This window comes from Stomoxys calcitrans, chromosome 2 (genome assembly GCF_963082655.1).
Source record: "Stomoxys calcitrans chromosome 2, idStoCalc2.1, whole genome shotgun sequence".
Taxonomy (NCBI): Eukaryota; Metazoa; Arthropoda; class Insecta; order Diptera; family Muscidae; genus Stomoxys; species Stomoxys calcitrans.
In genome coordinates, this window is record NC_081553.1 from 55564039 (window position 1) to 55577178 (window position 13140).

The 13140-nt window shown below is 38.9% G+C and overlaps 1 protein-coding gene across 1 annotated transcript in view; it reads left to right on the forward strand.

Moving 5' to 3' along the window:
* The first annotated feature begins 1391 nt into the window (after nucleotides 1-1391).
* Nucleotides 1392-13140, forward strand: part of LOC131994666 (uncharacterized) — a 29458-nt gene continuing 17709 nt past the window's right edge. Inside the window, exon 1 of the mRNA XM_059361454.1 lies at nucleotides 1392-3614. Within this exon, the coding sequence (XP_059217437.1) occupies nucleotides 1392-3614 (2223 nt within the window). The remainder of the gene's footprint in view (nucleotides 3615-13140) is intronic.

Genomic DNA, 13140 nt, shown 5'->3' on the forward strand with positions numbered 1-13140 from the left:
ATTCAGTGCAAATTCTTAAGTGACAACAAAACAAAAACAAAAATAAAAAAAAAAAAAAAAAAAAAAAACCCAAACCGAAAAAATAAATAAATATCTCTTAGCATGGCACACTCTGAGCAAGTACCAGTAATTGAAATAACAACAATAAACAGTGAAAACACGCTCACCACAGATAAGTTGGTTATGGCGCCAAAAAGGTGGAGAGAAGGCCGTGGATCTTACTCTGATGAGAACGTTTGCAAAACTCCTCGCTTGTCTAATTATGACTCTCCTCAACGTATTGTTCAACTCATAGATAAACGGTTCGAGAAACAATCTGAGCTTATCAAAGCATTGATACTCGAGAGTGAATCTAGACTCTTAAGTGTTATAGATAAGAGCATGGATGAATTTAGAAAAGACATTGGTAAGCTATCAGAAAAGCTTTCTAATATAACCAATCGTGTTGAGAAAATTGAAACAGTGGCAGACAAAATTGAAAACATGAACCAGGATATAGGTGTATTAAAACATGAAATCGAAAAACTAAAAGTTCAACAACAAAAACACGAAAATTTACACGTTGCGAGTGACCTTCGGATAAACGGTATCCCTTATACAAATAACGAAAATCTATTTCAAATTTTTGACACTCTTTGCAACAATCTAAACATTGCTACTCCAACCATCAGAGCAATTTATCGAGTCTGCAATGTTAATAAAAATAGAGACACTCCAGAAACAATCATGGTGAATCTAACATCACCCTCTGATAAAAACTTTATTTTAAAAAATATATCGCAGTTCAAAAAAAGTCATAAAACTGCATTGCAACTACAACATGTGGGATATGATTCCGATAAACATATCTATGTAAACGAAAATCTTACCAGTTATAACTACAAAATACTTCAAAATGCACTTAAACTAAAACGGCAAAAATGCATCGAGTCAACATTTAGTCTCCGTGGCCTCGTATATGTCAAAAGAACAAAAGATGAGCCACCTATCATGGTTGATAGTACCAGCAAATTAATCAATCTTTTTCGCGGCGGTCCTGAACCAATCAACATGCCAGCAGAATATTCCAGCAATAATAATGATCAAAATTAAAATATTTCATGACTCAATATATAAATTACTCGAACTTTTTATTATTATTTACATAAATTGTTACTCACTGATTTCCTGCATAGAAAAAATAAATGTTACACCACTTACTTTAAGTAAATTTCACATTGTAGTCCTAAGTAACTATACAAACCTTTGTAGCATTACTTATTTTTCTTATAATATTAGATAGAGCAAAACAATGTTCCAAAGACAACTTAAAATGCATGATACGAATACTATCAAAACAAAAAACAGGCCTAAAACTGGTGCACATAAATGCCCAAAGTCTTAATAACAAAATGGATGAGTTTCGCGATACATTTATTAACTCCGACATCGACGCCATTTGTATATCTGAAACGTGGTTTCATCCTGAAATCGATAGCAGCATTTTTCATGTTACGGGATACAAACTGTTTAGAGCGGATCGTCATACTCATGGCGGCGGGGTAGCTATATATATCAAACATGGTATAAGCTGCTCTCTCAAATGTATGTCAAACCGCTCTTCCCGCATTGAATACTTATTTCTGGAACTTTTATCTGATGACAAGAAAAGATTACTGCTGGGTTGCGTCTACAGACCAAATTCATCAATAGATTTTGAAGAATTAATAGAAACTATTGATATAATTTCCATCGAGTACGACAATATAATCGTAGCTGGTGATTTTAATAGCAACTTGCTTGTTGAGCGCTGTCTTGCCGACTCAATGCAAACCCTAGGGCTACTTCCTGTGAATGATTCCGCACCAACTCACTTCACAAGAAGTAACGCGAGTCTGCTAGATGTGTTCTTTGTCAGCCATTTGTCCAAAATATCTCTCTACAATCAGCTAGATGCCCCCGCATTCTCCAAGCATGATTTGCTTTTCGTCACATACCACTTCGAAATTAATCCCACTGTTTGTACATCGACATATCGCGACTTCAAAAACATTGACTGGCCACTTCTGCATCAAAGTTTAGATGAAGTACCTTGGGAAGAGATTTTCTATATGGAAGGTGTTGACGAACAAGTTTCCTTCCTAAATCATAACCTTTGCTCAATTTACGACACATTCGTTCCTGTCAAAGTCATTTATACTAACAGAAAACAACAGCCATGGTTTACTCCTGAAATCAAACACTTGATCAGCGTTCGAAATTTGGCATATAAAAGATGGAAACGTTATAGACTGCCTACACTGTATGACACGTTTAAATCCGCTAGAAGAGATGTGCTCAAAAAGACTAACGAGTCCAAAAAGCAGTACTATAAAAGGAAATTCGAAAATGCAATTGATAGTAAGCGAAAATGGAAAGAAATAAGGAACATCGGAATTGGATCGAAATCCAATACCAACACTGATTGTCTTTCTATCTCTGACCTAGATGAGATAAATGAAAACTTTTTGAAAATAAATACTGTGGACCCTGGCACAAACACTTATTCTAATATTTCTACAGCACAGATTGAAGACACATTCTCGTTTAGATGTGTTAGTCCCGAAGAAGTCTTACAAAGTTTTGCAACCATAAAGTCTGACGCAATGGGATTTGATGGCATACATCCTAGATTTGCCAAATTGGTACTGCCGAAAATACTTCCATTTGTTACACACATTTATAACAACATTCTTACAAAGTCAACGTTCCCAACAGACTGGAAATTGGCAAAAATTATACCGATACCCAAACAGAATTCAGAGTTCCGTCCGATTGCTATCCTGCCGTTTTTCTCTAAGGCTTTGGAACGTATTATAAATACTCAAATAGATGCCTTCCTGAGTTTCAGAGGTCTTTTGAATGATAGACAATCTGGTTTTCGAACAAAAAGAAACTGCTCTACTGTATTAATTGACGTTGTGGAAGAATTGAGACAAAATATGGATAATAATATGGTATCATTTCTGGTTTTACTGGACCACAGTAAAGCCTTTGACACAGTGAACCATGATATTCTTATCTCGAAGCTTGACAGACTTTTCTTTTTCTCCAAACCGGCCTGTAAACTGATTTCATCATACATTACCGGACGCCGTCAATCCGTCAATGTCGGTGATACAACATCTGCGGCACTTGATGTACCTAGAGGTGTTCCGCAGGGCTCTATCCTTGGTCCCTTACTTTTTTCTGTATACATAAATGATCTACCTGATATTCCAATGCATTGTAATGTGCAAATGTACGCTGACGATGTTCAGCTTTTCTCCAGCGCTAAACCAAATTGCGTACAATCATGTATAAATAATATTAATTGCGATCTGAATGAAATCCAGAACTGGGCGAGTAAAAATAGTCTCTGTCTAAATCCGTCAAAAACTAAACTGATGAAAATTCTAAAACGATCAACCACCCAGATTCCTCCTGTAAGAGCTACTTTGAACAACTCGGTAATAGAAACTGTTGATACATCCTGCAACCTTGGTGTAATATTCAATTCCAAACTGACTTGGACTAATCATATAAACAAAGCTGTTGGTAAAGTTCAAGGAATGCTGCGAAGTTTGTGGTCTGTGCGGACTTCTACACCTTTTCAAGTACGTATGCTTTTAGCGAAATCTTACCTTATACCTACTCTACTTTATGGATGTGAAATTTTCGCAAATTGTGATTCGAGAGACTTCAACAAACTAAAAGTAAGCTACAATAACATTGCTCGCTACATATTTAATAAGAAAAGGAGAGACCGAATTTCTCAATTCGCCCACAAAATATTCGACATTAGTTTCGAAAACCTCCTCAAAGCGAAATGCGTTATTTTACTGCAAAAAATAATCTATCTTAAGCAGCCAAAATATCTTTATGATCATCTCCATTTTGCTCGATCTGGCAGAGGACTAAAAATCATTCTACCACGCTTCCGAACCTCAAACTCTGAAAAACAATTTTTAATCAACAGTATTCGTCTTTGGAACAATTTGCCATCCAACATCCAAACCATAAGTAATGCTACTCTTTTCAAGAAAACAATTTTCAAACACTATATTTAAAGTATAATTCCTAAAAAAATTCTCTTATGATAAATTTTATAATATAATTACTTTTTTATTTATATTTTTCTTAACACATATTCGATGTAATCCATTCCTTAAACCGGCATCGTCACTTATAAGATTTTTATCTTGTGATGTCTGGTATCAATAAACAAACAAACAAACAAACAAACAAATTGTATTTTAAGATGAAAGCTTAAAGGCCTAAAAACAGAATGAATGCATTAAGGAGCTTCGCTTTGAAAAATGCAACTCTGCATACAAATGTTAAAAAAGTAACTCGCAGAAGTTAAACATTCTTTAACTTTGACGACCAAAAACACCACTCCACCTGTGGTAACACAGAATGACGCTCTCTTTCAAGCGTCAAAGTTGAAAATTTTTAAACTTTTCCGCATTGCTTTTGCGGAAGAGTAGAGTTGCATATTTGCTCAACGTGTCCATTCTGTTTTGAACTTAAGTGATTTGATTGTGGGGTCTATAAGGTGAGGGTCCTGAGGTTGACCCATGGGCCTTAGAAGTTGGGAAATGTTGTATTGCTTGTCGTTTGTGCGGTATTGACCCGTATAAAATTTCTCTACTAAGTGGTGTTTTTCTGCAGCATGCTATTCGGACTCATTAAAACAAAATTGATGTCTCTATCATTGCTTTTAACCCATTAACGACAGAAAAATACACAAGAATAGAGCTGCCGTAGAAAAATTCTAGCTCGAGATAGGAAAGAGGATGAATGAAACTTGTTAAATTTTTTTCCTTCATATAGCGTCATTCTTTGGGCATAAGCGTAGAAAGGCCTCTGGGGGTGGACTAAGCACTTCACAGAGGTTTTTTCCTGGATTTGGCGCACTGCTCTTTTCCTGGATTTGGCGCAGTGTGAATATCTGTACCAGGATGCATTTACCAGTTCTAAAGCCGCATTGATAGTGCCCAATTATCTCATTGACTTTAGGTTTTAATCTTTCACACAGTACGCTCGAGAGTATCTTATATGCGATGTGGAGGAGGAGACTCATTCCTCTATAGTTGGAACATTCTGTCATGTCTCCTTTTTTGTGTATGGGACATAGTATGCTGAGGTTCCAATCAGCGGGTATGCGTTTTTCTAGGCAGAGATTATTAGCGTGCCGCTTCTGATCTTAAATTGTTCATCGGGTAACCTGTCGGCTCCTGCTGCTTTGTTGTCCTTCAGTCGGGTCACAGCTACTTGGACCTCATTCTGACTAGGAGGTAAACATTCTATATCAACGTCAGTGATTAGTTCTGCGGTATACTCTTCGCCGCCAACGTCGGACACTAGCAGTTGGCTGAAATGTTCTTTCCATATCCTCAGCAAGCTATCTGTAATAGTTACCAGATTTCCTTCTTTGCCTCTGCAGGAGGATGTTCCTGTACCAAAGCCATCGGTTTGATGTTTTGGTAGAATTTCCGGACTTCATTCTGTACTCCCGTAGATCTCAATTCGCTCACACTCATATCTTTCCATTTCCTTTTTCTTTCTGCTGGATAGGCATTTCTCCTCTCACCTTTTCTCCCAATACCTCTTTTACATCTGGTGCGTTGCTACTGATTGCAGGGTTGCTCTATATGCCGCATTCTTGGTTTCAGTAACATTTGGACACTCTTGGTCGTACCATGGGTTTCTTGGGAAGGTTTCCGGTACCTACGTACATATTTCGCGGCATTTTCCATGGAGTGGGCAATGGTTTGCGACTGCGTCATTATATCTATGCAACAAGGAGTGCTTTCATCAAGCAGTTGGGTCAGTCGAGTGGAGTATGCCGTTGCCATCTATTGTATTTACAGCCCTTCAATGTCCAGCTTGCGGGCAGTGTCAGATCGTACTTTCCTCGCCATGCTTAAACGGGTGCGAACCTTTGCTGGAACAGGGTAATGGTCCGAATCTATATTCGCTCCCAGAACGATTTTAATATCATGGGCGGGGCAGCGGTCATATTTTCTCTCCAGGCGCTCGTAGAAAATATCCCTGGTCTGTTCGTCTTTGTCTTTCGTCGGAGCATGGGCACAAATAAGGCTGATGTTGAAGAATTTGGCTTTTATGCGGATTGTGGCTAGTCTCGTTCCAATTTTAGGGTATTAAAAATCTTTGAAAAAATTTTGTTTTGGCAGATATTTTCCACTTTTACTTCTGGCCAAAAAAGTGGGTCACTGGAACCATAGTGCCCTGTGCACCGATTTGATTTTATTTTTATATCCTACACCATTACTGTGGTACAGGGTATAATAACTTAGAGCATTTGTTTGTAACACCCAGAAGGAAGAGAGATAGACCCATTGATAAGTATACCGATCGACTAGAAATCACTTTCTGATTCGATTTAGCTATGTCCGTCTGTCTGTCCGTCTGTCAGTCTGTCCGTTTGTCAGTCTGTCTGTCAGTCTGGCGGTCTGTCAGTCTGTCAGTTTATCAGTCTGTCTGTCTGTCAGTCTGTCTGTCTGGCACAGACAGTCTGTCTGTCTGTCAGTCTGTCTGTTTGTCTGTCTGTCTGTCAGTCTGTCTGTCAGTCTGTCTGTCAGTCTGTCAGTATGTCAGTCTGTCAGTCTGTCAGTCTGTCAGTCTGTCAGTCTCTCAGTCAGTCAGTCTGTCTGTCTGTCAGTCTGTCAGTCTATCAGTCTGTCAGTCTGTCTGTCTGTCTGTCTGTCTGTCAGTCTGTCTGTCTGTCAGTCTATCAGTCTGTCAGTCTGTCAGTCAGTCAGTCTGTCAGTCTGTCAGTCAGTCAGTCTGTCAGTCAGTCAGTCAGTCAGTCAGTCAGTCAGTCAGTCAGTCAGTCAGTCAGTCAGTCAGTCAGTCAGTCAGTCAGTCAGTCAGTCAGTCAGTCAGTCAGTCAGTCAGTCAGTCAGTCAGTCAGTCAGTCAGTCAGTCAGTCAGTCAGTCTGTCAGTCTGTCAGTCAGTCAGTCAGTCAGTCAGTCTGTCAGTCTGTCAGTCTGTCAGTCTGTCAGTCAGTCAGTCTGTCAGTCTGTCTGTCCATCTGTCTGTCCGTCTGTCCATGTTAATTTGTGTACAAACTACAGGTCGCTGTTTTCATCCGATCGTCTTCAAATTTGGTACAGGCATGTTTTTCGGCCTAGAGACAAAGCCTATTGAAATTGGAAAAAATCGGTTCAGATTAAGATATACCTCCCACTTTGCACCTATAGAGTAGGTGTGGGGCATTATAAAGTCGGCGACCGCCCGACTTTTGCCTTTCATTACTGTTTTTTTATTTTATTTAAACACGGCAACCCTGATTTAACCCAATGGCCAGTGTTACAAGAATCGGGTAGGTAATGTGAAAAGATTAGGGTTTGCTTACTTACCTTCACCTTTTCGCCCTACCAACACCCACTAAAAAAAGAAGCAAAAAAAACAAAACATTACACGTCGGAAAAGAGCATGTTTTGCGGTTTTGGTTTAATGGTGTAAAAAATGGCAAGAAAAATTGCTTACTAGTGATTATGAGATGGCGTTGGCGTTGTTGCTTTTTTACTGCTCCTAAACATGCCAGGACTCATGCAGCGGAAGTTTATCTCAAGAAAGAATTATTTTTGATGCTTGGAGGGGATAGCAACATTGCTGCTACGCTAAATGATTGTAGGAAAAATCTTGAATTCTTTGGAAAAAAACATCAAGAGAAATAACCAAGATTTAAGGAACAAGTCGGGTCTTTAAACACAAATTCTGTGAGAACAAATAAAAAGTCCTTATTCCGTATTCTTATGCCGTGCTGGTTGTTTAACATTCTCCTGTAATAACATACATCGCTGGTTGTTTGGTTGTTGCTTTTCTTAGGGGAGCATTTGTGTGGTTTAAATTGGTGACATACTTAAATATCCTTAGGCTATGCCATAAAATGTATGTGTTGATTTTCCCCTGAGTTATGCTGCTGTGTATTGGAATTACCGTTGAAAATCGTGGAATTTAATGGCTGTAAACATATTAAGAAAGTTGAAGTAGAAGGTTTAAAATCTTATTGAAATAATGTTATTTTTTGTCGCTTTTTTTTTCATTCATTTGACCTAAATAGGATTTGGTTGCTTTGGGTATTAAAGTATGTGGCATGCTTTTAGGGGCTTAGAGGAAAATACCTAAATACACTAAAGTTTTGAAAGTCAATATACATAATTTAACATACATATCAAAGACTTTAGACTTGAATGGGAACAAAATCAAGTTTGCAATGATGATTAATGACTTGACTCAACGAATCCAGTTTTTCTTAGCTCTTCTCGTCCCTGAAAGACAAATTAACCTTGTAGACCATACTGTTGACATTGCCCAGAACCATAGCCAAGTTTTAATATCGACTGATATAAACACTTCTAATGACTACACGTGTACGCGACAAGTCTCTAGAATGAAACAAGTAAAAACGTGCTAAGTTCGGCCGGACCGAATCTTATATACCCTCCACCATGGATCGCATTTGTCGAATACTTTCCCCGGTACCTCTTTTTAAGCAAACAAACGATAAAAGAAAAGAATTGCTATGCTATTGGAGCTATATTAAGATATGGTCCGATTCGGACCATAATTGAATTGAATGTTAGAGGCCACAGAAGAAGTCATTGCGTAAAATTTCAGCCAAATCGGAAAATAATTGCGCTCTCTAGAGGCTGACGAAGTCAAGATCCCAGATCGGTTTATGTGGCAGTTATATCAGATTATGGACCGATTTCAACCATATTTGCCACAGTTGTTGGAAGTCATAACAAAACACGTTTGCAAGATTTCAGCTCAAGAAGTCAAGACCCCAGAACGATTTATATGGCAGCTAACGGTTATGTACCGATTTGAACCATGTGTGCCACAGTTGTTGGAAGTCACAATAAACCCCGTTTTGCAAAATTTCACCAAATCGGATAAGAATTGCGCCCTCTAGTGGCTCAAGAAGTCACGACCCCAGATCGGTTTATATGGCAGATATAGGTTATGGATTGATTTAAACCATAGTTGCCACAGTTGTTGGAAGTCATAACAAACTCCGTTTTGCAAAATTTCAGTTCAATCGGATAAGAATTGCGCCCTCTAGTGGCTCAAGAGGTCAAGATCCCAGATCGGTTTATAGGGCAGCTCTATCAGGTTATAGACCGATTTCAACCATACTAAGCACAGTGGTTGGAAGTCGTAACAAACCACGTCATGCAAAATTTCAGCTCAATCGAATGGAAATTGCGCCCTCTAGTGGCTGAAGAAGTCAAGATACCAGGTCGGTTTATATGGTAGCTATAGGTTATAGACCGATTTGAACCATATTTGCCATAGTTGTTGGAAGTCATAACAAAACACGTCATGCAAAATTTCAGCCAAATCGGATAAGAATTGCGCCCTCTAGTGACTCAAGATTCAAAATCGGTTTATATGGCAGCTATATCAGGTTATGGCCCGATTTGAACCAAAATTAGCACAGTTGTCGGATGTCATATTAAACCGATATGTGCAAAATTTCAGCTTAATCGGATAAAAATTGCTCCCTCTATAAGTTCAAGAAGTCAAGACCCAAGATCGGTTTATATGCCAGCTTCACCAAAACATGGACCAATATGGTCCATTTACAATCCCAACTGACCTACGCTAATAAAAAGTATTTGTGCAAAATTTCAAGAGGCTAGCTTTACTCCTTCGAAAGTTAGCGTGCTTACGACAGACAGGTGGATGGACGCACGGACGGACATGGCTAGATCGATTTGAAATGTGATGACGATCAAGACTATATATTTTATGGGGTCTTAGACGAATATTTCGAGGAGTTGCAAACAGAATGACGAAATTAGTATACCCCTATCCTATGGTGGAGTGTGTAAAGAGAGGGGAACGAAAAACTAAGGCTGCTAAAATATTAAAAGGCGGACCGAAGGCCAGAGCCTATTTCAGTTAGCCACTTCAGTTCTAAAGTAGCCAAGAACGATTCGTTAATGTTGCACCATATTCCTGAGCCTTTTCTCGACCAGCTCCAACTCCTCCTCATCACCACAAACTCTGTAGAAGACCACCTCTTCATGTGTCCAGAGCGACGTCAAGGACTTTACTGGCAATGACCCGTTAGGTTAGGTTTAAGTGGCAGCCATCAGACTCCTTTTACCATACAGATCGCTTTAGAAAGCCCAACAACTTGCGAGTGTTCATATCCGCTAAATCAGACAAGTCAGACAGACAAGAAAGAAAACCTAAGGATAGGTTGAAAAGAGGGTGCAGATATTAATCCGTCCCATGCCACTATGGACATACACCTAAGTCAGTAATCGGCTTGTTGTGCGCTCTAAAAACTATAAAGTAGCCTCTAAAAAGAACATTTTAAGTTTGGAATTCCGTGCTACTTACAAAATCCTTAAATGTTTTCAATACCACTCCCCTAAGTTGGTTCATGTCTGATATTGTGTCTCCACCTAAGTACCGTTATCTGTTGGACGCGAAAGCCGGGCAATGACGAAGGAAATGCTCCAACGTCCCATCATCTTCCCCGCATGCCCTACCCATCCTATCCCTTGCTGCACCGATTTCATATAAGTGAGCTCGCAGTCCTATCCCCCCATAGGATTTTCGCCGTCCTACCGACCGTTTCGCAGTTCCATAGTGTTACATGCGCGCTTGTCGAAGTGTGTAATAGTAGAGAGAAAGCGTGTTCCATGTAGCCAATAACCTTCACGCTTAGCTTTCGAAAATACCTGAAAACCCTATTGTTTACCAAAAGCCACAAATAAGGGCATAAGAAAGGGAAGGGTAGATTTCCCCTAGTCATAATATACCTAATCGAGCACTCGACAAACAATTCACCAAGTGGAGATGGATCATCATGCCCCCCAGGGAGTCATGTATCGATCGAGGCTGCCCCCGTGGTGCAGAGGTTAATATGTCCGCATATAACGTCGAACTCGTGGGTCCAAATCGCGGAGGGAATATCAGAACATTTTTTTGGACGTGGTTGTCCCCTCACTAATGCTTGCGACATTTTCTGGGTAACAGCCATCTTGTTGTAGCCACATACTTCCTTGCATGTGGGTGTATCGATCCTAGACGAGCTCCCTTTGGCAGCAAGGTGGATAAACTCAACCGCTAGGGGAACGATACAGCTATGTTAGACTTCTCTAAAAAGTGGTTTTGTCAAACGGCAGAATTCGCAATCTATAACAAAATTCCGGCCAAGTTTCAGGGGCGCCCCACCCCTAAACGGATATGTAAACCGATCGGGATAATATGGGACTTAATTGAAAGGTTTTTGGAAGTAGAGAACGAATCTGATATCAAAATTTGCTGCCAAGTTTCAGGTCCATCGCACCTCCTCCCCCAAAAAACAAACCCAAAAAGGAAAAGAGACGACCAGAAAGTAGAATAGACCAGAATGTAGAGTAGAACGATATGGAACTCAATTGAAACGTATTTGAGAAGACCCCATGGAACGAATTTTTGTACAATTTAAACTTAATTACAACGGTTTAAAAATTGTTATAGTCTAATTTATGATAAAATTACTTGTTATGGGTTATTATGGTTTGTTTTTTTTTTGCCCTGTTCAAAGTGTGTTGCCATTTGGCGCATGTTACAAATATAAATTTAATTTTCTATATAATTGACGTCAACGACAGGCAACATTAAGGGCAAAGGCTTAGCTTCTTATCGATATTCTTAACAAAACACTAAATCAATACTTAAAAATACAATTTGCCTTCCACGCTTTCCTTCAGCTTGCAATACTTTGCCGTCATATACCTAACTCATAATAGAAACCCTCCGCCCCTTAGCATATGCCTTGGCAATTGATATCCCTAAAGCATACCAGCAGCCAAAACCAAACAAAATTTGCATACAAAATTAGGGTTTATATACACTTTATGATAGTATGTCTGCGGACTGTGGCTTAAAGACGTCTCCCTCTCTCTCTCTCTCTGCTTTGCCAAAAAATAATGCTGCCTATGCATAATGGCAAAAAGAGGGTAACAGCACGAATTTTTAATCATTAAAATATGTTTCGATTACATTAGCAATTAATTAATAATAAATGTGTACTTTGCAACGCCATCAAAGCCGTCGTCTGGCAGAGAGCCTTAAACCAACATCACCAATACCAATGCCACCGCAATAACCAAAACCAAACAATAGCAGCAAAAGGCAACAGCCTACAATGAAGCCTATGCTTTGTGATTACCTACATCGGTTTTATGAAACATAATTAGATTCAAAATTTGATTAATAAAATCTCAACGCAAATCCCTTTTCAATTATAATCCAGCCAAAAAGAGAAAAACAGAGTATTAAAGTGCTGTGTACAGAGTATGAGAGAGAGCGAGGGAGGATGAGGGAGACACATACAAGTGTTTGGTGATTTTGTAGTTGTGCGCTTATAAGTCTGTGCCTAAAAATATGCCACACTTTTGTAGCCTTTCACTTTGTGGTCCCTTATTTTTGACATAATGGTAGTATGGTGAGTTTGTTGCAAACTTTAAGCATAAATAATCTCAAATACTTGAGTGTGTTTGAGGGATGTTGTGCGTATAAGTGTGTGTGTGCGTGTGTGTGGGTGTTTTGGGTCTGTTAGGCCTCTCTCTCTCTCTCAAGTTTTGTACTTTTTCTTCAAGTATGCCCAAAATCCTGCCCATTCATTGCTGGCATGTTGACAGTGTGATTTATACCATTTATATATGCTAATATTTTATGGTTGTGTGTGTGTGTGCGTGAGTGCTTTTGTCCTTGTGCATGCTTGTGTTTAATTCGCACAAAGTATGCTGTCAGTCTTTCATTCTTTTTTCTTTCTTGCTTACTTACGTTCTTGTATAAATTTTAATGCGCTTTTATTTGAGAATTTATAATTTCTTAACAAAATATTATGATTTTAAATGAACAACCTTGACTTAATTTATGCGTGCGTGCCTGCATTTGTACATTTGTTGATTTTGTTTGGGTTCGCTTTTATAATTTTTTCGAGTAAATTTATATAAATGTGTGTGTGTGTGTGTGGGAGATACTTCAAAGTGTCTCCAAAGCAAATTCTATATGCTTGACGGAAAAATTGTTTGCATATTCATTTTTTTTCGTTGAAGTAGCATGTGTAAAAGTATTTTGAAGCTAAGATAAGATTG